The sequence below is a fragment of the Hakea prostrata genome, chromosome 2, assembly GCF_041222555.1.
Source record: "Hakea prostrata isolate BN-2017 chromosome 2, UWA_Hpros_2, whole genome shotgun sequence".
Classification (NCBI taxonomy): domain Eukaryota; kingdom Viridiplantae; phylum Streptophyta; class Magnoliopsida; order Proteales; family Proteaceae; genus Hakea; species Hakea prostrata.
In genome coordinates this window covers 27994195-28020972 of record NC_142601.1, presented here as the reverse complement: position 1 = coordinate 28020972, position 26778 = coordinate 27994195, and the positions used below count along the sequence as shown (strand labels likewise).

The window sequence follows — 26778 nt, the reverse complement described above, 5'->3', positions numbered from 1 at the left end:
TCTTCTCGAAGGAGGATGGTAACATTTGTAACCCTTTTTGAGTAGTAGAATACCCCAGAAAAATGCAGCGGAGGCCACAAGGTTCCAACTTACTTGTGGGTCGAATTCCTGGCATAACTCACACAACCAAATATCCTTGGAGGAACTATAAAGGAAGATGTCCCTTGAAGAACCTCACTAGGGCATTTGAAGTCAAGGATTCTACTAGGCATCTTATTCATGAGGTAGGATGCAGTGATAACTGCATCACTCCAATATTGGTCAAGGACATTGATGGCAATTAGAAGAGAACGAGCAATCTTTAAGAGATGCCTGTTCTTTCGTTTGCCCACTCCATTTTGGCCTGCAGTATCAACACAACTAGTTTGGTGTATGTAGAATTAGAGAGGTATCTCTAAAATTCTTTTTCACTGTACTTGGTTCCATTGTCATTGCAAAGGACCTATCACAGTGGCATTGAATTGAGTTTTAACCATGTTATGAAAATCTTGAAAAACATCAGAAAATTTCATTTTTTTGTTTTAAAAGATAAATCCATGTGGATCTAGAATGACAATCAATCAAAGTAACAAAATAACGATGGCTAGTAACGGACATGCGTTGACAAGGCCCCCACACATCAGTATGAATTAACGTAAAAGGAATGGAACTTCTATTATTTTTAGAAGGCAAATAACTTGAACGAATCTGTTTAGCAAAAACACAAGCCTCACAAAAAAAATTCCCTATGATAGGATGAGACTAAATCGGGAAATTTTTTTCTTAGAGTTCTTATGGGGGGATGTCCTAGCCTACGATGCCACTGGTGGAGGGCTGGCAAATTCAAATTGACCTGATAAGGAGTAACAAGCATAGCAGGAGAAGAGGCTCCATTCGATTCCAACAAGTAAAGTCCTTTGTCCAATTTACCACATCCAATCTCCTTCCCTATTACCAGATCTTGGAAGACATAGTAGGAAGGAAAAAAGGTTATCTTACAATTCAAGTTATTAGTAAGACTACTAATGGAAAGAAGGTTAGTAGAAAAAGATGGAACATGTAAAATTGAGGACAAAGAAAGGGATGGTGAATGCTATATGGTTCCCTTTCTAGCAATGGAAGAGTAAGAGCCATCAGTTTTATGGACCTTATCTTTCCCTGAGGTAGGTAAATAATTCAAGAAAAGAGAAGCAAAACCTGTCATATTTTTTGTTGCTCCAGTGTCAATGAAGTAGAAATTGAAGGAGCATGGAAGCCTGTAAATATGGTACTTGAAGTAGCAAGGTAGGAGTTCGAATGTGCAGTTGAAGGAGCATTGGAAGAGGCAGTGGCAGCGGTAGAAGGCTGTAGAATGCGCCTGATAGCAAGCAACTCTTCCTGGGAAAAACCGATATCTGGAGTAGGTGGTGCAGAAATAGTCTTTGAATGATTAGCCTTTGGTTTACCCTTCCTTTGGGCTCTTTTTTATTCAAATCAACAGGCTTCCCATGTAATTTCTAGCATGTGGCTTTGGTATGATAGGGTTTGTGGCAGTGCTCACACTTAACCACATCTTTGACTGATTTAGTTTTGGACACCATACTCACACTTTGAAGAGCAGATTTTTCCACTATCGGGTTGTGTAGCATAGCTAGACTACAACTCTCCTCACATTGAACAAGTGCATAAGATTGTTCCAGCATAGGAAAGGGAAAACGGCTCAAAACCTGTACCCGGATCTGATTATACTCCACATTCAATACAACAACAACCACAATATGTTGGTAGCCACATTCAATCCAACCAAAAAATCATACACCCGAATTTTGTCAACATGCTTCTTGTAGGTAGCCACATTGTAAGGATTAGTATGTTGGTAGTCACCATAATGGTCTAACTCTTGCTAGAGAGACTGTAATTCAGCTTAGTGCTGGAACTGTCAACTCTTTCTGTGTGGTCTCATGAAGTTTTTTCCGTAACTCGTAGATCTGCACCTCACTCTTCAACTGTCCATAAGTCTCTTTAGTGGCCTTCCAAATCTGGGCTGCTGTATCCAACAATATATATCCCCTGACAAGTTTTTGATGCATGGAATTCAAAAGGAACGACATGATAAGAGAGTCGTTTGAAATCCACTTATCTTGAAGAACGGTAGCAGTCAAAGGTTCAGTTGTAGTGTCCATAATATGGCCGATTAGACCTCTTCCAACAATTGTCAAATAGGTAGAATGAGATCAGATCAAGTAATTAGTTCCATTGAACCTAAATAGAGAGTGGCGGAAGGGTGGGAAAATTTTCATGACTTGTTGGAACTGCATAAACATGCCAGTGGTGTCGTATCTTCAGCCCACTCACCAAAAAACACCATGAAAAAAATTATTGAGGAAGTAAAAAACCAAAGTCGGATAGAGAATGGTGGAAGGGTGGGATAATTTTCATGACTTGTTGGAACTGCATAAACATCCTGTGGTGTCGTATCTTCAGCCCACTCACTGAAAAACACCACGAAAAAAATTATTGAGGAAGTAAAAAATCGAAGTTGGATTGATCCAAAAAAATTCTGATCAAACCTGCTGAAATTTTCTGATCAAACTTGCAGTAATTTTCTGATCAAACTTGCAGTAATTTTCTGATCAAACTTGCAGTAATTTTCTGATCAAACCTGCCGTAAATCTCTGATCAAATCTGCTGATCTTCAGTCTTCAAACTTTTAGAAGAATCTGAACTATGGCAGGAGGTGTATATCTTAAAAAAAATATTTCTTTTCATTGCGGTAGAGGAGAGGACAACATCAATTTCTGCAAGAAACTACCGCATATATGCTGTCCTTTAATGGATTAAATAACCAAGGAGGGGCCGATAGTAAGAAAGAAGCCTAGAGGAAGAAGAAAAAAGGAGAAAGAAGGAGAGTCGGTGACGCGGTTGCCTTGGGGTTGATCGAATTTTTTTCTTTCTTGGTTTTTCGATTCTAATTTTCACTTGGCTATGATGCCATGTGGATATAATTGAATCCGTTGGATGATCAAAGTGACCCCCAAGCTTCTTATTTATAATAATGGGAAATATACAAAGTTACATAATTACCCTCACTAAACAACTGAATAATAATAACTTGAACCACAACTTATAATTAAATCAACCCACAGATAAACCGAACCAACCAACAGGTTTCAAAATTTCTGTTAAAAGGCAGTGGGTCTGGAGCCATGTCCCAATGCTGTTCCTTCATATTTGTGATCTTGGGAAGGGTGTATAGGGAGATGGTCTTGGCCTCACAATTGTTTGCACAATGTGGCTGTTATTAAGACTAGAGTTCAGGACATTTACCATGGCTGCCTGAGGCTTTTACTATTGCTTGAAGTGAGGACTATTGAAAAACTAGGGGAAGTCCTGTATGCATCATAGGCCAACTTCATTGTGATGGGCTTTCAAATTCGAAATGTGTCCTACTCTAACTTCTGTCCATGTGGAAAAAGTAGTGCATTTGTGTGAATAGTTTCCTAATTCTGGTCCATTAAGGGGAAAAAATGTGAAATTGTTAGTGTTCTCTGCATTTTTTTAACATGGCGTCACCCATGTAACTTTAGGAGATGTATATTGTTGTTGCAGGAACTAAATGAACATGTGAACAGTGAACCACTTTATGATCCTAAATTTCTTCCAAAGACGGATGAGCCCAAGGAATTCTTCTTTTCTAGTGATCCAAATGCTGTTGTTGAGCACACAAAAAAAGTTTTGGTCATTGAAGATAACGAAGTTGTGCATCTCCAGGTTGGTTTTTTTTCTTCCTTTCTCTTAGTACCTTTGGAATTTTTTTGCAGGTTTTTTTCTATGTTCTGGTTGACCTACTAGAGTAATACCATTTTCATTTTAAATTGTTGTCCTCCAGTTTTATCTTTAACCCATATTGACATATTCTCCTTTTTGAAGCTTAAACATGTTTTCCTTCTTGAAAACCACATCTTAAACGACCAACCAAGCATCTTGGTTCAAAGTGATTGCTGCAATGCCCTTAAAACTTCTTGGCACCCTGTGCTGAAACTAAAAGAAGGGACTAGTATCTGGGAAAATTTTCAAAGAAAGCCCTGATATGTTATTGAAAATGCATTTGGTTTTTTCCTTGTTGAATTCTAATGAAGAGAAAACTTCAAGTCAATGATTGGTGGCACAGGAGATGCTAAGCCAGGTACAAAAGAAGGACCTGGTAACAGATGTCTGATCTATTTTCTATAAGTCTTCTTTGAGCTTAATCACCTTGGAAAGAGAATAGGGCTTACTTTGTCGGAAGCTGGTCCTGGGTTGGGAGTGAGCATTCATTAATGATGCATTTTAGTCTTAAAAAAAAATAGTTGCTGACTTGTTGCCTGTTGCTAGATTTTGATTTGAGATATGACTCCTAATCCTATGAAGAAGCGATAAGTGGAAATGACCGATCCATTTGTAGCTGAGTTTCATGGACACATTATGCATATTCCATGTACATGAGAATAACATCCCATTTATCCCCCTCTTGAAAAGGAAATTGGTAAAGAAATTTGTCTCAATAAATTTTGATAATTTATCTACTGCACTGTACTTCACAACCTGCAATATGTGGGTTGAGTGGGTCCATTAAGTAAGAGGACAGCAGCCCCATCACAGTGGTAAAATTTATTAATCCAAAGTTTTGTGATATTACCAAATTGTCACTAGGGAAGCATTGAATATATAAATATGAAGTCTTCTTTGTAACTCCGAGCCCTTAAAAGTATACGATGGCTTCTTTATAATCTTAGCTCTGAAAAGTAATAAAATGTATAAGGGCATATGTCATTTTGAACCTCTTTCTATTCTCATGTTGGGCTGAAATTTTACCAATGATTTTGGTGGAGGGCTGATGCAGCCTTACTTGAATAAGGCTTAGTGTTCCAAGATCCCTAAGACTAGCCTACTTGTCCAAGCCCCATTCATGATTTTGAGCATGGTATATTGGATGGTTTCTGGATGGTTTCTCTAATTGGGGTGGTGGACTTTTAATTCCTTGGTTAGGTTAATTGGGATGAAATGGTCTCAAGGGTGGTGGAATGTTACTTTTGGAGAGATTTAGGGTGATGGGATATTTGGTGAGATGGGGTTTGTTCTTGATATATCGGATGAAAAGCTGTGGGAATGGGGTGAAACTTGGATCGAGCCTAGCCCTTGCTGTATAGAATAATATTTTCAAGTTTCAATTGGTTTGCATAGTGGAATGTGGAGATATTAGGTTTCTTAATTTTGGAGGGAAATTAGTGGGTGAAAAAAAGCAAGAATGATCGTGTCTGGAGACTGGCTGCTTTGTTTAGGCTGACTGGATCAAAGATAAGGGATATTCTAACGCCTCAATCTCCATGTTAGGGAGAAGACTGTCATCTATTAAGGTTTGCTGATACTTGGGTAGCAAACCAAAATTCTTTGAGGGTTTTATCCATTGACTATGTAGATTTGTAAGATCACCCCAAAAACTTAACAGATTGTTGCGGAATTTAATCAAACTTAAAATAAAGACATTTTCATAAATAATTCATAATTCTCATAAAACCAAAATAAAACTAGGTCTCCAAAGGTTTACGGTCAATAAATTTCTTAACTAAGACTACTCTAAGAAATAAAATAGACATGCTCTCATTTAGTTTGCATATATCCACCATCCCTTGGGTTGAGCTCACCATTTGTAGAAGGGGTAAGTTTTGGAATAAACTTCGCACAGTTATATAACAAATTAACAAGTTTTCCCTATATAATCTCATAAATAAAGTTTAAACAAAATAAACTTAATGCATGTGACAAAAATGACCATGATATGCTTAATGATGCAAATTTAACTAAATACTACACAGATAAATGATGAGTAAACCACCTTCCCACTGGTCTAAGGTCGATAAGATGTCCTATGGTGTTATATGGTCTATGCGTGTTGCATAACCCAACATTAATTTACCTTAAACCAAGTATTTCAAATTCAATGGATGTTCCATGCAATTACATAGTTTGTGTCATTACACAACCCTAACATCCATCTCATCCAAAACAGCACTTCTAGCCCACTATCTACCCTAAACCAAGTGCCTTAAATTCAATGGATGTTCTATGCTGTTACATGGATGCACATAGTCCTAGCATCAATCTTGTCCAAGACACCAATGCTTTGGATCACATGGATACAATTATGCAATAATGACCATGGCATACATAGAATATACAACAATATAACAATGACATGCTCATTTTAATACAAATTCATAAAATGGTCAATGTATAACATATATTAAATCATTAAAGATTAATATTTTAAGATTAAATTAATTATATGATCTCCATCAAATCAATAAGAAAATGACTCAAAAATCCAATATAGTAAATTATTAATCAATCAATAGAACACATAGTCCTAGAAATAAATTTGTATATTGCACATTAAATATGAATATAAAACCAATTACGCATGAAAGTCATGTTGATAATGCATAACCATTGTACATAGATGTGATTCCTACTCTCTCACATGCATAGGCTCCTTTTCCCCAATTCCTCTTTTTTTTATTCTATTATTTGAATCCCCCCTCTCTCACGCTTGGACTCCTTTCCCCCAATTTGTCTTCTATTTCAATCGCTTTCCACTTTTTATCTTAATTCACTCTCAATCTCCATCCAATTCGTCTTCTATTTCATTCTCTTTCACTTATTATCTTAGTTCACTCTCAATCTCCAATCAATTCGTCTTCTATTTCATTCCCTTTCTCTTTTTGTCTTAATTCTCTCTTAATCTCCACCATTGATTCTATCTTTATCTCATATTTGGATCTCCCCCCCCCCTTCATGCATGGACTCCTTTCCCCCAATTCATCTCTTATTTCATTCTCTTTCTCTTTTTGTCTTAGTTCTCTCTGAATCTCCACCCAATTGGTCTTATATTTCATTCCCCTTCTCTTTTTGTCTAATTCTCTCTCAATCTCTGCCCAATTTGTCTTCTATTTCATTCTCTTTCTCTTTTTGTCTTAGTTAACTTAATTTCCGTATATAACACCCGTGATCAAAGTACCAGGGTACCTTAGGCCTCACATTGTTATAGATTCAATAATGCTTTATGTGTGAACTAATGTAGGATGGATAAACTTATTAGGATTATATCTTGTCAGATTGGTAAATAAGTTGATGCATAACTAGGCGGGTTAAGCCTCACCTTAACTAGAAAGGGAGGCCAAAGGTTCGACGCCTTGTAGATGCGTTAAGGAGGCATGACGTGTTTTTATATTATTTTGACCTCACCCTTCAAAACTAACTTGGATACTATGCTATGAAATAAAGAAGGAAGATCCTCATAATAAACAAGAAATTAAAATAAGAAAGAGAGTATTGACTAGGGACCAAAATAGAATGAAATATTGAAATTGAGAGGGAATTGAGACAGAAGGGAATGCAATATGGTGATAGAGAGAGAATTGAAACAAAAATAGAATGGAATATTGAGATTGAGAGGGAATTAAGACAAAAGGGATGAATATGGATATTGAGATAGAGAGAGAATTAAGACAAAAGGGGTAGATATGGATATTGAGATAGAATTGAGACAAAAGGGATGAATATGGATATTAAGATAGAGAGAGAATTGAGACAAAAATAGAATGGAATATTGAGATTGAGAGGGAATTAAGACACAAGGGATAGATATGGATATTGAGATAGAATTGAGACAAAAGGGATGAATATGGATATTGAGAGAGAATTGAGACAAAAATAGAATGGAATATTGAGATTTGAGAGACAATTGAGACAAAAATAGAATGAAATATGGAGGTTGAGAGAGTATTATGACAAAAAGAGAGAATGAATAGAAGAAGAATTAGGGGAAAGGAGTGCATACGTGGGGGGGGGGGGGGGGTCCAAATAATAGACAAATATAGAATGAAATGCAGAGATTGAGGGAGAATTAAGACAAAAAGAGAAAGAGAATAAAATGAAAGACGACTTGTGGGAAAGCAGCCCATGCGTGAGAGGAAGGGGGAATTCAAATGAGTGAATAAAAGAAGAGAAATTGGGGGAAAGGAATCCATGCGTGTGAGAGAGGGGGAAATTGAAATAAAAAGAAAAAAGTTCTAAGAGAGATAAGGGATAGTTAGGGGTAGAAGGGAGAGACAAGAAGAAGAAAGGATTAAGAAGAGGGTAAATTGTTGAAATCACTATACGAGTAGTAAGTATGAGGCTATGAATCTATAGTTAAAAGACTTACCTGATTGGTGTGATGCACATATCCTTGTAGAAGTTGGAGAAGACATTGGCATCAGCATCATGTGTTTTTCGAAATAAACATGTTGAATTGTCCGAAAACATACTCTCTTTAAGGCATTTGAATGCCCCCTTATTGTGCAGACCGGGTTAACCATGGTGTCCTCACCTCCAAGATAAACAACTATTGATTCCAATGGCATGCACTTTGAAGGAAACTACTTGCATAGGACGTCCGAAGGTAGCACACAAACGCATTGATAAAACACACATTTTGATAGAAAACCAGAGACTACAATCGGTTTTAAAATTGTTGTTAGAGCAATTAGCAACCAACTCCTCTCTTTATATGGAAGTGGAAGAGACTCCTAAAGAGGGATCTCTCCAAAAGATATGTCCCAAACCATGTCTTTCCCTTATGGTCTGTATGTTAGCCACTCAATTAAGTTTTTCCATAGAACACCCATTGGCTATTTAGGTATCTAATAGGGAGTAACATCACCTCTAATCCTTCTTTGTAAAGCACACGAATATTTTGAATCTCACATTTTAAAAAGTTGTTTAACAATTCTGACACAAACAAAGTCAAAAGTGAAGTCCCTTTATCTTAGGGAGAAATTTCTGTGCAATTTCGTTTCCACATCTGTAAGTAGAACTGTTATACATTATTAACGTAATTTTTTTTCGTAATCGATCTTATTTTCATATTTGATGTATGGTATACAGATTTGTTTTTTAAATTATGTTTTCTATAGATTGATTAATGATTTTGAGTTGTGTTCTTATTGATTGGATGAGGGTCTTAAAAGTATTTTAATCTTGAAACACATTAATTTTTAGTGGTTTAATATATGTCATACATTGATCATTTTGTATTAAATGAGCATGTCATTAGTATATTGCTTGTATATTTTTATCGGTTTATGCCATGGTCATAATCAATTGTTGTACCAAATGGTGTGAAGCATTGGTGTTTTGGATGAGGTAGGTGTTAGGGTTGTTAATGGCAGAAGCCATGTGATGATATGGAATGTAAATTGAATTTGAGGCACTTGGTTTAAAGTAGATGCATGGGAAGCATTTGTGTGTTGGATGAGCTTGATGTTAGGGTTGAGTAACGACATGAGCCATGCAATGGCATGGAACATCTTGGTTCAGGATAGATGAATGTTGAGCTAGCATTAGTGTTTTGGGTAAGACAGATGTTAGGTTTGTTTAACGATAAAAGCCATGTAATGGCATGGGGCATCCATTGAATTTGAAATACTTGGACTAGCGTAGATAGATGTTGGGCTATGTAACATGCGCAAGCCATGTAACGACATGGGACATCTCATAGACCCTAGACCTGTAGCATAGTTGGTTTACTCATTGATTTGTCAGTGGGATTGAGTCAAATTTGCATGATTGAGCATGTCATGGTCATTCTTGTCACATACATTAAATTTATTTAAAAAAATTATTTGTGTGATTATATACAAAAGTACTAAATGATTTGTATATGGTTGTGCAAAGTTTCTTCCTGAAACTTACCCTTTTTGATGAGCTCAACCATGGGGAGGGTGGACACATGGAAGCTGGAGGAGAGAATGTCTAATATATTTTGTAGGGTAGTTTTATTTGGGGATTTTATTGACTGTAATCCTTTGGAGATTCATATTTTGAATTTTATGAGAATTATGGACCTATCATGGAAACCTTTTTATTTCATTTTTGATTAGATTTCTGCTGTGATCTGTTTTGTATTTGAATTGATTTTACTAATCTACATGCCCACTGGATAAATCCCTTAAAGTGTTTAGGTTCACTATCTAAGTATCGTCAGTCCTTGCCAAATGACGGTCTTCTCCCTAACGTGGAGAGTGGGGCGTTACATCATATTTCATCTCTCTTTCTCTTTTTGTCTTCGTTCTCTCTTAATCTCCAAATTTCATTCCGTCGTTGTCTAAATGTCCTCTCAATGTCAGTAGATCTTCCCTCTCTATTCATCACCCTATTTCTCACATCTCCTTATTTTGAGTAAATATCAATATTCTTCCCCTTATTTTAAGGATCGTATCGTTCTCCCAATATTATCTTTCTTACTCTTTAAGTATCCTATTTATTCTCTCAATACTCTTTGTTATTTTAACAATCTTGTTTATTGTGAAGATCGTCCTTCTTTGTTTTGAAGCATAGATAAAAACTATATTATACCACCTAAGGCATCTACGGGTTGTCCAACCTTTGACCTACCTGTCAAATCAGGGTGAGGGTCAACCATCTATTTACTCGTCAACTTATGCATAAGATTTCACCAAATAAAATCCTAAAAAGTTTATTCATCCTGTATTAGTTCACACATAAAGCATTGTTGCTCAGGTGTTTCAGGTATGGTGGTAGTTTAGTGGCTGGAGCTTGAGGAGAAAGGGGCGGCTGGTTAGTGAGATATGGAAGTTCTTGGTTTAGAGTGGAAAAGAAGGGCAACTAGGGTCTTTTTTTTTTGGGGGGGGGGGGGGGGGGGGGGGGGTGTCCAAATCAGTGGATAGCAGAGAATGAAGAGGAGGATTCTGTAGGGTGCCAGTTGTACCTGTTTGGAATCATTATGGATGCTGGAACTCACCTGTAGATGAAAGTCGAAGGCTGTCCCATACAGCCGCAGCAAGAGTCTAAGCTTGATTATACGTAGAATCTTCTTTAGCCCTGGATCTTCAATGCTGATTTAGAGAAATCAGAAATCAGAACCTAACAAACACAAGAGAGGTGCTCAAAGAGAAGCTTTATATTCAATATTCAAAAGCTGATCCTTATTGAGTGGAGGGGTCTTATACAAGTTATGAGCTGGAAATCCTAATCTGATTTGAATTCTCAGCCTTATTCTGACTGACTTCTAATGCTACGAGGTTTTTATAGTTAGATATACTCTTTTAAAATAATATATTATCATATGCTTAAAAAAAGAAAGAATCACATGGCCAGTATGCCCCTCAAGTGTACAGAACAAAAATTATGCCACTGGTTCTATCAACTATCAAGTACACTAATGAACTGAATAAAACTATAGATAAGCTGCTGGGCAGCAACCTGCGAGGGCCCTCCACTTGGAGGGCTTGGATACTGCATCAGGGGCCTTGCAAAACTATGTCATTTGTTTGCAGTGTTTTATATCTGGGATGAAAATTACAGCATTCTTTTTTTCTTCTATGCTGCTTTTGTGATGTTTACCTGCAATTAGACCATTTACTCATGTTCATCTTTAGCCTTTGCATCTCTAATCTTACCCTCTATCACGATTGACCTGCAATGGTTCCACAATTTATGAAATCCAATTGCTTAACTAGTTACTGACTTATTTCTGCTTGGCAATACTATATATATGTGAGCATAGATTTTGGAATTTCCTTCTAATACTGATGATTCCAGGATGGAGGTGTGTCAATCCTCAAGTTTGATCATGGAAAAGATAAAACAAGTGGCAGCCATACTACACCTTCATCTGTGCAGCGTGCACTGTCTATTCTTGAGATGGAGGTTGAACAAATTAATAAAGGAAATTATGAGCATTACATGCAGAAAGAAATTCATGAGCAACCAGAGTCTCTAAGAACAACAATGAGAGGAAGGCTTATTCGCGGAGGTTCCTGCAAAGCCAAGAGTGTTCTTTTGGGTGGACTCAAGGATCACCTAAAGACAATTAGAAGGAGCAGGCGGATTGTTTTTATTGGTTGTGGTACAAGCTATAATGCTGCCTTGGCAGCAAGACCAATTTTGGAAGAGCTTTCTGGTGGGCATGAGTGTTCTCTGCAAGAGTTTTAAATTTGATAGATATATGTATAGGAAATTATTTTACTTACTAAATTTCTTTCCTGGAACTGAAAGGTCTGCCTGTAACTATGGAGGTTGCAAGTGATTTGTTGGATAGACAGGGCCCCATATACAGAGAAGATACAGCTGTGGTAGTTAGTCAATCTGGTGAAACTGCAGACACCTTACAAGCATTACAGTATGCTCGAGAAAATGGGGCATTATGTGTTGGTATAACAAATACTGTTGGTAGTGCAATAGCCAGGAACACACACTGTGGTGTCCATATCAATGCTGGGTGTGAGATAGGTGTGGCGAGTACCAAGGTAAAATTTGCTTTTTTATGACATCTATTTGAATGTCTGTGTTTGGGTTTTAATGTTTTATGGGGTTCTTCGTGTTGTATTTCGTCAGGCATATACAAGTCAGATTGTAGTGATGGCCATGATAGCTCTAGCAATTGGAGGCGACACTCTCTCCAATCAAGCAAGAAGGGAAGCTATCATAGATGGTTTAATTGACCTGCCAAGTATGTTATTTTTTTGGCTTCCTTACTTGCACCAGTCTGGAATTTTTGTTCATGACAAAAAAAAAAAAGAAGGTAGTACATTACATGGTTTACCTGTGTTTTTATCTTATTATTGTTCTGCAGATAAAGTCAGAGATGTTCTAAAGCTTGATCAGGAAATGAAGGATCTGGCAAAATTGTTAACAGCTGAGCAGTCGCTTCTTGTGTTTGGAAGAGGCTACAATTATGCAACGGCTCTCGAGGGGGCACTGAAAGTGAAAGAGGTCGCTCTGATGCATAGTGAAGGCATACTTGCAGGTGAAATGAAACATGGTCCTTTAGCCCTAGTGGATGAAAATCTTCCCATTGTTGTTATTGCTACCAATGATGCTTGCTTCAGGTATGTTCTGTAGGAAGAGAAAGTTAACACAACTTTGATTTCTTTCTCTGTTTGAGTAAGACATTTATGCCCCTTCTGACAGCAAGCAGCAGTCAGTTATCCAGCAACTTCGTGCTCGCAAAGGACGCCTGATAGTGATGTGTTCAAAAGGAGAGGCATCATTGGTTTGTCCAGGCGGGTCTTGCCGCATAATTGAAGTTCCTCAGGTTGAGGATTGCCTTCAACCTGTAGTTAACATTGTCCCACTACAGGTATTTTCTCAGGGTTCCATTTATATCCTGGTACATTATGATGCAGATTCATCATCAATTGGGCTTTTCCTTAGGAATTAATTGAGGATTAGATCATATATGTATTTGGCCTTTGGTTCTATGGGTATAACTGGTAATTGGCCTATTTGATGGGTCTAGGTACAAAGTACAGAAACAGTTATTTCATTAGTTTAGTTAGTCATATTTTGAATCTATTTACTTTATTAGTTTGCTTTCCTGGTCAGTTTTGGTTACCTAATAGGTTAAGGATTGGGTTAGGACTTGACTTTTCAGTATAGGAGTCTATCTTTTAGTCTTGGCCAGATTTTGAGTGTGGTCCCTTTTTGATGTACATTTTTTGCCGGCAAATTTACTGCCCCTAGATAATTGTTTTGGATCTCTCTTCACATATCATGATGCACAACCTACTTAAACAATCACTGGTTTTGCCTGGCTGGATGAAAAGGTAGATTTTGATCCAGCTTAGTGGCTTCATTTGCCTTTAGCCTTCTTGATCCTCTGAACTGGTTCAAGCCATTTCTCCCTACTCTATTTGCATTTCTATCATGCAGTCAATTTTACATTAACATACATTAATATGATGCTTTCCTTTGTGTCCTTCTTCGGGAAATCGAGTTAGCTGGGTTGGTTCCCTGTCCCCGATATGTAACTCTAATATTTTTTTGTTTACCACATTCATTCATGAAAGCACCTGCCTCTCTCTGGTGGGCTTGACCTTTAAAATAGAGGAGAGGTAGTCGCAGCAGGAGAAGGAAGAGACCTAAATTAGGAGCGAAATCCACTACCCTCCTTTTGTTGTCTGAATGGAATTTTATTTTATTGTTTTCTGGATGGTGGTTTTTCTTTCTTTTTTGGGAGAGGAGGGTGGTGTCTTGGTGGGGTTTGGGGCCTTTACTGGAAACCACAAAACAGCTAACCATGTTTTATTTCTCTCAGTTAAGATGCTGTGTACCATTGAGGTAATGAATTTAGGCTAGGATGTAGAGGCATAGTTTTGAACTTATCCCTGCTAAACCTGTTTGAGAATATCCTGTAAAATTATTATGTTCACCTCTTCCCGATTATTAATATGGCTACATTTGCGGGTAGTTTCTGGACCCCACAAGTTTTGCATCCTTGCTGAACCTGGCGGGGGGGCCCCCTTTGGGGGGGGGCGGGTTTTTGGGGGAGTGGGGGTTGGGGGAAAAGCCCCCCCAAAAAAGGGTTGGTAAAAAACAAAATAATAATTACCCCAAAATCCATACAAGAATGCAAGAAATAACAAGATAACACTGGTTTCTATGATGCCAGTCACCCCCAACACCTCACAGTGTTCCCTCAGCCTACGGTTGCCCACAGGACTCTCCAAACATTTGATGCCCTCTTCTAACACTTCTCCCTCTATTTATTATCTCAACTAACCCTAACTAACCTTCATTCCACCTGGCCTCATCCTAGGGTCCTAACAACTACCGGCCTCTCGAAAATCACCTTGTCCTCAAGGTGATTGAAATTTTGAAGAAGTTTAGCCCTCTGCATGCTTGCCAAGTAAACACACTAGGTCAGCATCTTGACTGATAGCCTTCTTTGGCTTCCCATACTCTGGGTACCCTTGCAACTGTAAGCAGCCCATATGAAGAAAAAGAAAACCTTTAAAATTACAGCAAAAGCACGATCCCTTCCTGCTCCAAGATTTCCGCTTCCATTAAACAACCCAACTCCAAATGCCACAGCCCTAGCAGAAGTCCGAGGAACCTGCACGTGGTTGGAAGAAGGGCATCGGTGGCCAATTTGCTCAGTTTCCACTGCCGCTGCTGCTGCCGTTGCGACGCAAGTCTCATGCTGCATTTGGTTGGAGCTAGAAGGAGGAACAGTAGTGTTCCTAAAATGCCCATGGTAGTTTTGCTTTGTCAATGGGTTGTTTCCAAACTGGGCCTCAATTGACAATACCCAAAACAGAACTGCTGGGCTGGGCCTGAAACCAGTAAGAACCCATCCGCGAACCTCAATTCCATGACTCAGGTCCAACGTCTTCCCATTGTGGGTTTTAAAGCCCATAGTAGGTCTTTTGAGTGGGTGGGGTTCCAATTTAAACCCTGGGTTAAGATAAATGGGCTGGGTAATGGTTTGATGGAAGGGGTTGGGTTTTGGGTCATAAAACCGTAATGGGCCCAAATTAATTCTTTTGAATGGGCTAGGACTAAAACTTTAAAGTGTGGATGAAGGAATATAGGTTGGGTATTGGGCTAATGGAATAAAATGGGCTGGGGTTTAAGAAATAAGTTGGGCCCAAGAAGGTTTCTTTGGGAATCAAGCGGCCCAATCTTTAAACTTGGTTCGTTTGGGCCCTAAGTGTGAGAATGGGCCAACCTGAGTTGGGCCAAAGTTATGGCTCTTAATGAATGAACCAAACCCATGAACCGATTTGAGGTGAACCGAACCAATTCGAAAAACCCTAACTCTCCATCGTCTTCTTCTTCCTTTCCTGCGAACAGAAAGCTTCACTGCCGCCTGCCGATTTCCGCTAGATGCTTCCGACTCTCTTCCATTCCCCTTGTGACCCTCGTTTTTCATTTTACCGCTAAAATCAATAGCCTTCGCAACCTTCAACCCTCCATTTGGCATTTTTCTCATGGTTTGGTGAGAAACGACTGCTGCAACTAATCGATCACAACCATCGGCCTCTTCCTGCGCCTTTACCTGCACTTGATCGATGTGGTGCTGCCATTCCTCCTCTCCAAGAACCAATGCAGATTCGATATGATGAAGCTTTGCATTCTCCCCATCATTGAAATTAGTAACTAGTGCTTTACTGAAGTTCGCCCAGGTAAACTCTGGCCAAGACCTTTCATATACCCAATCCAATGCGTTTCCCTCCAAGTGTTGGAGAGCTATGCCTAATCGTTGGTCATCCTTGATGTTGCATTCCCAGCAAAACAACAGGATCTCAAGAAACCAACTCTGCACATCTTCTGTGCCTGAAAACAGCGGCAATACCATCCTTCTCTAGGATTGAACTGCTCTGATGCCAATTGATAAAACCCTACTAATACTTCCTAAAATCCATACAAGAATGCAAGAAATAACAAGATAACACTGGTTTCTATGGTGCCAGTCACCCCCAACACCTCACAGTGTTCCCTCAGCCTACGGCTGCCCACAGGACTCTCTAAACATTCGATGCCCTCTCCTCACTCTTCTCCCTCTATTTATTATCTCAACTAACCCTAACTAACCTTCATTCCACCTGGCCTCATCTTAGGGTCCTAACAGGTTATACCAAGTTATAGTTGATCTATTGAAAAATAGAATTCTTAAAGTGTATTTATCCCCTCATGGTGATTTTAAATAGTATTCGCTCATACCAAATAAGGTAAATCATTACATTACTCCTTCGATATAAATTTAGAAAATATAAGAGTATATGAATCAAATATGAGGGAACATTGATCATTTCAAGAACAATATGAAGCAAATGTATGTTTTAGCTCTTTCAAGCTTTCAATGACATATCTACATTTCTAGTACCTAATTTATGTGTCGAGTAGGTGCTTGTAATAAGGCTAGCATATGTCATTCAGCTTTAGATTAGCAAACATAGGTTAAATTCATCCCCCCCCCCCCCCCCCCAAAAAAAAAAAAAAAAGAAGAAGAAGAAGAAGAAAGACCATAGGTTAACAGCACAAGTAACATTTTGGGTGCTATTTTGGTGAAAACAATTCATGGAGCAGATTTGAAATGTATTTTAAAAAAACACATAAAATTAAAAAACAAAAACCACTTTCTGGACCTCGGTACTAAGAATCTGTTTCTTTTTTCTACCTATATGATGTACCACAACAGTCCACCCTCCTGCAGTAGCTTGAATTCCCCATCTTTTCTTGCTTGTATGTTTCAAATAAACTGGATCAAAACGAGGAATAAAGAGTATATAAATTTTGAGGGTGTGTGTACAGAAAAATGTATGGAATTATGAATATGAGAATCAATCCTTTTCTAACTTTAGGATCTTTCTTGGATCTATTAGCTAAGAACAGCACCAAACAAGATATTCAGTTGCAACCTTCTAAGTGGTTAAAAAAGAAGTCTAACAGGCCTACAAGGCTACAAGTTTTTCTGTCAATACCAATAGTCACTTCCTCAGGTGCTTTTGTATTGTTCGCTATCTCATTCTGTGTTTCAGTTTGGCATGAACCTGCTGCATAACTAGCGTCCCCTCCCCAACACCCGAAAAAATAATAATAACACAATCAGCTGCCAAGATGCTGAACAGTGACAAGAAACTTCCACATAAATTTTTTAACCATTCATACAAGTCTCTTGGTTAAGGAAAGGGAGACAATGATTAAAGAAGCAAATGAAACAATGCAAGAAGAGCATTCATTCTGAAAAATTAACTGCTCTTAATTTATACTCATTAGGGTTTAGAAACCAACAGAAATTTCCATAATTGCTGACAAATAGGAAATGGATCAAATAAAACTCAATAACATGGGCACTGAAGTTAATATTTGAAATCCTTTCTGCAGCAAAATCTAGGGTTCCTTGATGGTTAACTATCCTATAATTTCTACCTATAGAGCAGCAAAGATGATCGAATTTGAGTGCCATTCAATTGTTAATCAAGTGATGCCCGAAGATCAAATGATCAAATCTACAGAGGAACTATCAAATTACCAAGCCCGTAAGGCAAAAGGGAAAACCAAAACTTAGGAGCGATGAACTTCCCTCTTTCAGTATAATGACAGTTTGCAACTGAGGTTAGAGTAGATGGCACACAGGTTTCATGGAGTTGAATCAGTGGGAGATTGACAGAGCTGAAGACGCTGAAGTTGCAGGAGATCTCTCGCTGCAACAGAGGGCTCCACATGAGTTGAGATCCTCTGGGTCTCCCAAATATTTGGACCAATTCTGCCTTTCTGGTTTTCTTCTCTTTACAAGATATGTCTTAACATATTCTTACAAAAGCTTTCTTGAGACCACATTTGTCACCAGTTTGTTCTTAAAGAGAAAACCAACGAACTATTTTACCTTACACCTGTTATTTATTGGGGATCAGAAAAATGCCAGAAATGTTCCCCAAAAATGTTATCAGACGCTTTATTAGGTTCTGAGTTAAGCGTGGAAAAATGCAACTCAGTTTAGGGACTGACTGAGACCACCCTTGGAACATTGTCAACTTATTATAATTCTAGACATTTGTCTTGTCTAATTTATTAGGCAAGATGAGAGCAAGTAACAAAAAGCTGTTGATTTTTGGATGAGCACAAGGAAAATTTAATCTGGTGTACAAGTGGAGAGTCTGAAGGAAAGAACTTTGCCAGAAGCTATTGCCATTGAATTCAGGAAATTCTGTTATTCAAGGGTTGAAGGTTAGTAATGCAAAAGTCTACCTCGGACCAGGACACCAGCGGGAGATTGATTGCAGCCAGGGTCAACACAATAAGGATGAACCACTGAAAACTATTCCACCACCCCGCCACCCCCCGCCGCTCCTCTTTTTTTTTTCTTCTCTCTCTCGCTCTTTTCCTGTTCACAGGGGATAAAAAAAGATAGCAGTAGATACAAGAAAAGAAAGGGGTAGGAGCATGGCCTATCTCAGCCCTGGGTCTCTCACCTACAGATATCTCAGCTGTTGAACAGGAATGTTACTCCATAATTGAGGCTACTATACCTCCAATTTAATTTCTTCAATGTCAATTTTTTTATTGCAATGTGAAGGACCTATTTATAGCCTTGGGCAAAGCTGTACAAAATAAAATGTCTTGAAAAAAGAAACTACTAAATAAAACTAAGAAACAAGAATAGAAATTTCCTACAAACATTGAAATAGAAACTCCTAAAATACTAACAATCTGAAATTAGAAGCTATTTAAACTCTAGTTTAATGAAATAAGTTATAAACCTGTAAATGGAAACTAAACCATGGCAGCGTTAGTATAGAATCTTTCCACTTGATAAGGCCCACAATATCTGCAAAGCATTCCCAAATAAGGCCTATGTTGGCTGTCACATGAACAATGTTTTGGTATTTTTTTCACTTTCATGCTTCTATTTGGTGCAACTTCCTTATGTGATGCTCCATTGACCTAACAAAAACTTGCCACATCATTAGACCAGGCGTCTCCCACAGCAGTGGCATCTAGGGCTGCAACTGGGCTGGGCTTTTGCAATCCCAAGCCCAGCCCTATATGTTCTAATCTGAGCCCATTCCTGCCCTGACCCTAATTCAGGGCCAAGGATTATTGTCCCTGGCCCTAAGCCCTATAGGGCCAAGCCAAGCCCATTCCCGCCCTAATTGGCCCTAATTGGGCTGGGTTGGCCCTAATTGGCCCTGGCCCTGACCCTAATTAGCCCTGATTGGCCCTGTCCTTAGCCCATAATGGCCTTGACCCTGATTGGCCCTGTCCCTGGCCCTAATTGGCCCTGACCCTGATTGACCCTATCTTGGCCCTAGCCTTAATTGGTCCTATCCTTGAACCTAAAATATCAAATGTAAATTCATAAAAACAAAAAAAATAATAATAAAAATAAAAGTATCATAAGTAAACTAAAAATAAAATTCATAGAAATATAAGATGATTCAAGTTCATACAAAATGATAAAATAGTCAATAAGTTGATAGTGTTGCTTTAAACATAAATAAATTCATACTCTATAATTCTATATTGATTTATGAAAGTCTCTCATTGCTTTGATGATGAAAATTGAAAACCTCTCCCATTACAATGGTGATGGAAATTGAAAACCCCTCCCATTGATATCATTATTCAACAAAAACAATCATATTCAAAACTTTGTTAACAAGTAAATCAACGATAATTTAGTATTGATATTTTTTTCGTAGTTAAAGAAAATTATATTTTAGTTACAAACATAGCTATCTGTCCTTAATATATATATTTTTTTCCCTTCTTCTTTTTCTTCTGAAATATCACATTGGAGGCAAAAGAAAGATGTCAAAGATGTCAATATTCATGATGAGAAGTTGGGGTGTAGATTTGTTAGATATTAATTCTCTATATACTAGTTTTTATTATTTATAATATATTATCTCGCCTTAGTAAAAAAAAAAAAAAAAAAAGAATCAATGAGTTTTTGGAACTAAAAATGACTTAGTTCGAAAAATAAAAATTATCTTAAAAATAATATAAAAAGTGAACTCATTGTCTAATATGATCAAAATGACTGAAGGTCAAAGTCGAGACTTATATTATATCAATGTTAATGTGAAGATTAGGGTAAAAATCTAATATATGATCAGGGTCAAATTAACATTAAGACTAGGACCAAAATTAGGGTCAGGATCAGACCAAAATCAGGTGGATGCTTACTACATTGGTAATGAAGATATAATTTATTTTTATTAATTTTTTACAAAACATGATCATGTTTTTAAAATTTGACACGTGTCAAATATTCACCAATGTGGATTATAATTAATTCCTCTCCATATGGGTGGAGGGTCCGGACTCAAATCAGGGCCAAAATCATGGGCCTAGATCAAGGCCAAGATTAGGGCCAATATCCAGGCCAAGATCAGGGCCAAGATCAGGGCCAAGATCAGGGTCAGAATCAGGGCCAAAATCAGGGTCAAAATTAGGGCCAAAATCAAGGCCAGAGTCAGGGCCAAGATCAGGATCAGAATCAGGGCCAAAATTAGGGCCAAGATCAAGGTCAAGATCAGGGTCGAGATCAGGGCCAGAATCAGGGTCAAGATCAGGGTCAAAATCAGGGCTAGAATCAGGGCCAGAATCACGGCCAAGATCAGGGTCAAAATCAGGGACAGGCCGGGATGGGCTGGGCGGGCCAAAGAGTAATCCCAGGCCTGCCCTTGGCCCTAGTTTAGGGCTAGAATATTTTGGCCCTAACCCGCCCTTAGGGCCAAAATCTTTAGCCCAAGCCCTATTCGGGCTTAGGGCGGGTCAGGGCTGCCAGGGCCAAACTTGCACCCCTAGTGGCATCCAGCGTCTTTGCTGGGTGGCTCGGAGCCTTGTTCCTAAACATGCATATGGGCTTATGATCTACATCAGCTAGTTGTGTCACAATTTTGAAACTGATGGAGAAAAGCACTATCCCTATTATAAATTAGTACAGATGGTTGAAATATGCCTGTTTAACAACCCAGTTTCTTTGGCTGGGATTGCAAATAGGTACAAAACATATCCGTCATATTCATGCACACGTTTCATTGAGGATATCGGTTTCTAGGTTGGGTCTGGTTACCAGAGAGGTACTATCTGAAGGCTAACCTAAACTAGAAGTCCAATCAGGTAGCCAATTATCATACTCTAATTTGATTTATGAAGGTTTGGGTTTGGCTTACCCAAGCTGTAGTTATGAAGGAGAATAGGATTTCTGACAAGCTTTCCTAGGGATACAAAACCTATGTAGGGAATGAGGAGGAAATTGTTAATAGATAATTCGAATTTCCCCTCAAGATAAGGTCATGTATTTAAATCTAAACTTATTTCAGTGGTTATATATTGTTGCTGCTCAGGCCAACAAGCCCTAGGGAAATTAGGACTCTCCCTTGCTTGAAGAGTCTTGCCAAAACTTGTTTGCCTCCTTGCTTTATTGAAATTGGGATGTGAATAACTTGCTGAAATGTCATTTAGTGGGAAATCCTTATAGTCCTAATCACATGGGAAAGAAAAACTCTCATAGTCTCATGATATTTATAGCCAGTTCTGTAAGTGAAAGGAATGCTGTAATTAAGAAGCATGTAATTGGGTGAGTTTAAGCTATTCATACTAAAGGTGAGAGGAATTTGGATCAACTTAATGGAACTAAGGTGTTTCTTGATGGAATTCATTTCCTTTGGTTCTCACCATATTTGGATCCCAGAATTTCTCCTTTTCTTATCTTATTATTATGTTGAGTTTTCAAGAATGTTGCTGAAGTCAACAGTAGTATATCAGATAGGTGGGAAACAATACTTGTGGATTTTCTCTAATCTGCTTTTTCTTTTATCAGTTCTGCTTCTTAAATTGATTGGTGGATGCAATTTTGGGTGTGATATCTATAAAAATTCTTTGACTTTTGCTAAAATAGTCAGTACTCGTCTTTGGTTGTTTACCTCAGAAGCCCAAGGAATATTTATGTTAACTAATTATTTTTAAAACTCAAATACTGTTGTCCTCAAGCTTAATGCATAAAATGCCATGCTATTTTGTGCAGTCATAATTGTACTTGTCTAGATGGGATGCCTTTATGGCCTACTCTGTAGGACATTTATATCTTTATATGTAATTATGTAAAGTATCATTTGACATTTTGTCTTATACTTTTCCAAACCTATGAGTAAGTTGAGCTTATCTTGACAATATTGTTCTCGCAGTTGTTGGCTTACCATCTTACTGTTCTACGGGGATACAATGTTGACCAGCCTCGCAATTTAGCAAAGAGTGTGACCACACTATGATGAGGAGAATGTATTTTTATTTGGTCTCTTTCTCTACTTTCAAACTTTAGGATCAAGGTTTTAAGCTAATTTAAGCTCAGTCACTATGCTACTGTTGACACCTTCAGATTAGGGAAAAGAAAGAGAAAGAAGAAAGGGGGGGGGGCGGGCTTCGATTTGTATCTTTCTTTCTATTACTCTACAGTGATACCTTAATGCTTTGTAGCTAAATATATGCATCTTTTTGACAAATTGCTGTAATTTTTTCCTTACTTTGGGTGGGGAATGGGGAGATGCATTTAATCTTGGCAGTTTTTATTCTTCTTGACATGTCCAGGGAAGATGCCATACTTCCATTGTAGTTTGAATGGAGATCGCTTGTCTCTGTTAAATTTTCTTTGACATCTATAAAGTTTGCTCGCATAATATGTAAGGTACTTCCAGTTTTCAAGAAGGTTACTAGTTCTACTTCATTGTAGCCATGGTTCTGAATGTAATACAAGATTTTCCTCGATAGTTTTTGTTGATCACAGAACTTGACATAAGATGGTGGATGGTTGTGGTTTGTGAAGGGCCAAAAACCCAGAACAACTTACCTGATGACATTCGCACAATAGAATTGAGTTCAACTGTTGGGCGAGAATAGGGTTGTAAGTTTGCCTTTGATGGCTTTGATTTGGAATGTCCCACCCTGAGTGCAAACAGGCTTTGAATCCAAGATTTTGGTCCTAAGGGCAGGGATAAGGGTGCATTGGGATTAGTGTTTGTCCCACACTCTTCCAACTTGTTCTTGATTTTTGTAGTCAAGGCGACAATATGGATTTTTTGTGGACAAAGAAACGATATGGAATTTGGATCATTTTATGCTGTTGTGTATTTTATTTTTTTGTTTGTCTGAGATTCTATTTTTTTCCTTTTTGTTTTCATTTAATAGCATCTTGGGAGTTTCATTGCTTATTTATTTATTTTTATCTATCAAATGATTGAAACTTAGTTACAGATTAGATTATGAAAGCTTTATTTATTTATTTTTATTGTGCATCTGTTGAGATGATATTGATATTAGCCTTTCACGAGGGCATGGATAGTGATTCTAGTTTGGAAGTTATTTTGTTTTATTTTTATTTTTATATCAAATGATTTAGATCAGTTTTAATTATGTGTGTATATATATATATATATATATATATATATATATATATATATTTTTTTTTCTTTCTCTTATAGGTCTAGTTAAGATACTATCATATCAGAACAGATTTAATAATAAGTCTTTCGGAAGCTTGTATGTTTTCTTTGTTTTATTTTAAATTTAGTGAGAGTTTCAATTTGGGGAAGTTCCATTGTTTGACTGGACATCTCATGTTCAATTTAGCTATATACTAGATTTGCCAGGCCAAGGCCGTCGGTCATCTAATCCAATAAGGGACAATCAGGGTAGGATTGGGTTTGGTTCGGCGTGTTAGAGTCCAGGATCAGGAACAAGAATCTTAAGTCTTGAATTAAGAAAAGTCCGACCCAGCTTGTCCTTAAAGCAAATAGGTAAAATATTGCTATTTGGATTTGTAACTTTGTAGTGCACCCAAGCATGGACTGGTGAGAGGGCACATCGAGGAATGAACACTAATTCCAATTTTTACATTTTGGGCTTTTATTTATTTATTATTATTATTAAATTTTTTTTTCTAGTGCAAGCATGCTTTTATATGACTTTTCAACTAAGACGTATTGGCTTTATCAATCAAGCAAACTTGCATTTGTTTGTAGTTTTTCTTTTTATAAATATAAAAAACTAATACCCGTACAGCATATTGCAAAGGAAATTCCAAGTTAAAATTCACTATATATGATTCTAATTAGGGCTGTAATAGGGAAACTCTCATCTTGACTTAACCTTCATATTTACTTTAATCACCGTTAAAACAAGGTTAGTTCATGGTTAATATGAAGGTTTAAATTAGGGTTGGTTTGGGTTGGGCTAGGTTAGGTTAGATTAGATACTACTCAACCTTGATCCAAACCCTGATATGCCTTTTGGGAGTTGAATTTTGAGCTCAGACCCTTTGTGTGCTCTGCTAAACTTGGACCCTCGATCCTAATTCTGTTTCATTTTAAGGCTTTGTAAGGAAAGGTTGAGCAAGGTGCCACTTATTGAGCTATCTTTCTAGTTCCTTTCTATTTGGAAAATACCCTTCTTCTTGGATTGATTTCTCTCCAATGTGCCCAGTGCCTATGGAGTGTCAAGGGCATCTCATGGCTGACTAAATACGTAGTAGGATGTGTTTACCTCAATGGATAGAGGATTGTGTTCCTCTCACATCCTTCTACAACTTGTTCAAGGAGAGGCGTTACTTTTGAATATTTATGGTCATTTTTATCAATGTTCAAAAATGGATTTTCTTTCTAAATGTGTGGTGGATGGGTGTAAGGAGAATACAATCCTCTTCCCATCCAGATAGAAAATCCCAACTCGCCATTGGCTGCCTCCCATGTTTCTTTGTGTCTAATAGGTTTTTGACACACGTCTTCCTCTTTTCGTCCCTTTGAGTGGAGATTACATTACTTTTCTCGTGCCCAACCGTATACTTTTGCATCTCCTGGTAACCCAAAAACTATGCTCAACCCTCTCCCCATGATAAATTAAAAGGAAAGGGAAGTAAAAATTCTAGACCTAAATATAGATGTTTTGCAATAATTATCCAACAGGATTAATATTACTAATTAACTTCAATTCATATTGGTCAATGACTAAACATTTGGTTGTAGCATCTAGATCTACATAGATTTGAAAAATAAATTGTAAAAGTACATCTCATAGGCATGAGAAAATATGATTTTCATTTCATATCTAAAGAAAACCTCATTTTTCTTATTTTAGCACCATTCCCTCCTCTCTCCTCTTTGCATTGCAACCCAAGCCTTACACTTTCTCTTTTACCCCATGTTCCCCTTGCAATTTGGTGCCCCTTGCCTTTCCACCTTTTCACAATGATTTTTTTTATGAATAAGGTAAAAAATGATTATATAGAGCTTGTCTAGGAGTAAATCGAACAAATGATAAACTCCAGAAAGTCGATTGAAGTAATATCGTTATGTTCAATTGAGTACTTTCAACACCTTGAACGGAGAAATGATTATATCAAAAGAATTAGAAAACTAATGGTACAACTAAGTTAACTTTAGGATAAGTGGTGAAAAAAGATATGCATAACTTATGCATCATATTTAGTGTATCTTCAAGTAACAAGAAGTTAAAAATCCATAGGACAGACCTCATTTAATTGAAGCATGTTGGAATTTATTAATATAATTAATAAATTAAATGCCCAAGGACAAATCTAAAAAATCACTTTTAGGGTGGTTACAAAATATAGGTTATATATTTGTAACCACTGCATTACTTGAGAGTAAGTGTGTGATTCATTCGTACGAGATTTTTCCAGAAAAGTGGCGGCTCCAGAATCGCAGGCTTGGAGTTTATTTCTTTCCTCGCTTTAGATCTTTATTCCATTTTTCCATGGCATTTGGGTTGTGGAAATTATTCCATTTTCTAGTGATTTTGGAATCACTCTGGTAGAGCTTTGGTGGTGGAACTAGAACGTGGATTCAGATTTACTTTCGCTGCATATACTTCATATTTGGAAAAACGAATTCAGGTAAGGATCTTTCCCCTATCAATTATGGAATTGAAAATTACATAGAGTATAACCTACAAAGCAAGTCTTATTGTTGTTGTCGTTGTGATCCTCCTGCCTGGGTAGTTCTCATCTCAAATAAGACAATAGGAAGAGAGATTGGATGAAATCATGACCACTTCTAATTGCCAAACAATCAGATTTAAATCCTCTCCAATTGCTTGATCACCAGGATGGAGAGAGGTCTAACACCTGATAGGCATGATATTTTAAAAAAGAAAAATAATAATGATTTATAAAACGAGTATGACTTCATAAAATCACCCACTCCTCCCCACCCAACCCACCACTCTCCCTTTGAAAAACTCATGCAAAAAAAAAAAAATCATTCTGAATTATGGTATCATCACTTCAAATTAATGATCATTGAGATAAAAAGAAAATTATTTTTCTTACATCTCTTAGCATGCGTTTGGGGATGTAGCGATTCTAGACCATCAGTTCTAGTGTAAAATCGTTTTGACATGTTTTTGTATTAGAAGACCGTTCTTTGTTTAGAAATAGGCATTTGATAAACTCATTGTATAAGTATCTCCCAA

The 26778-nt window shown here is 37.5% G+C and overlaps 1 protein-coding gene across 1 annotated transcript in view; it reads left to right on the top strand.

The window, feature by feature from the left end:
- LOC149024173 (glutamine--fructose-6-phosphate aminotransferase [isomerizing] 1-like) overlaps positions 1–22707 on the top strand; it is a 44269-nt gene extending 21562 nt beyond the window's left edge. Inside the window, exons 5-11 of the mRNA XM_089144499.1 lie at positions 3568–3729; positions 11602–11962; positions 12058–12308; positions 12397–12511; positions 12635–12890; positions 12973–13141; positions 22482–22707. Coding sequence (XP_089000625.1) covers positions 3568–3729; positions 11602–11962; positions 12058–12308; positions 12397–12511; positions 12635–12890; positions 12973–13141; positions 22482–22565 — 1398 coding nt within the window. The 3' untranslated portion in view covers positions 22566–22707. The remainder of the gene's footprint in view (positions 1–3567; positions 3730–11601; positions 11963–12057; positions 12309–12396; positions 12512–12634; positions 12891–12972; positions 13142–22481) is intronic.
- Positions 22708–26778: the final 4071 nt, after the last annotated feature.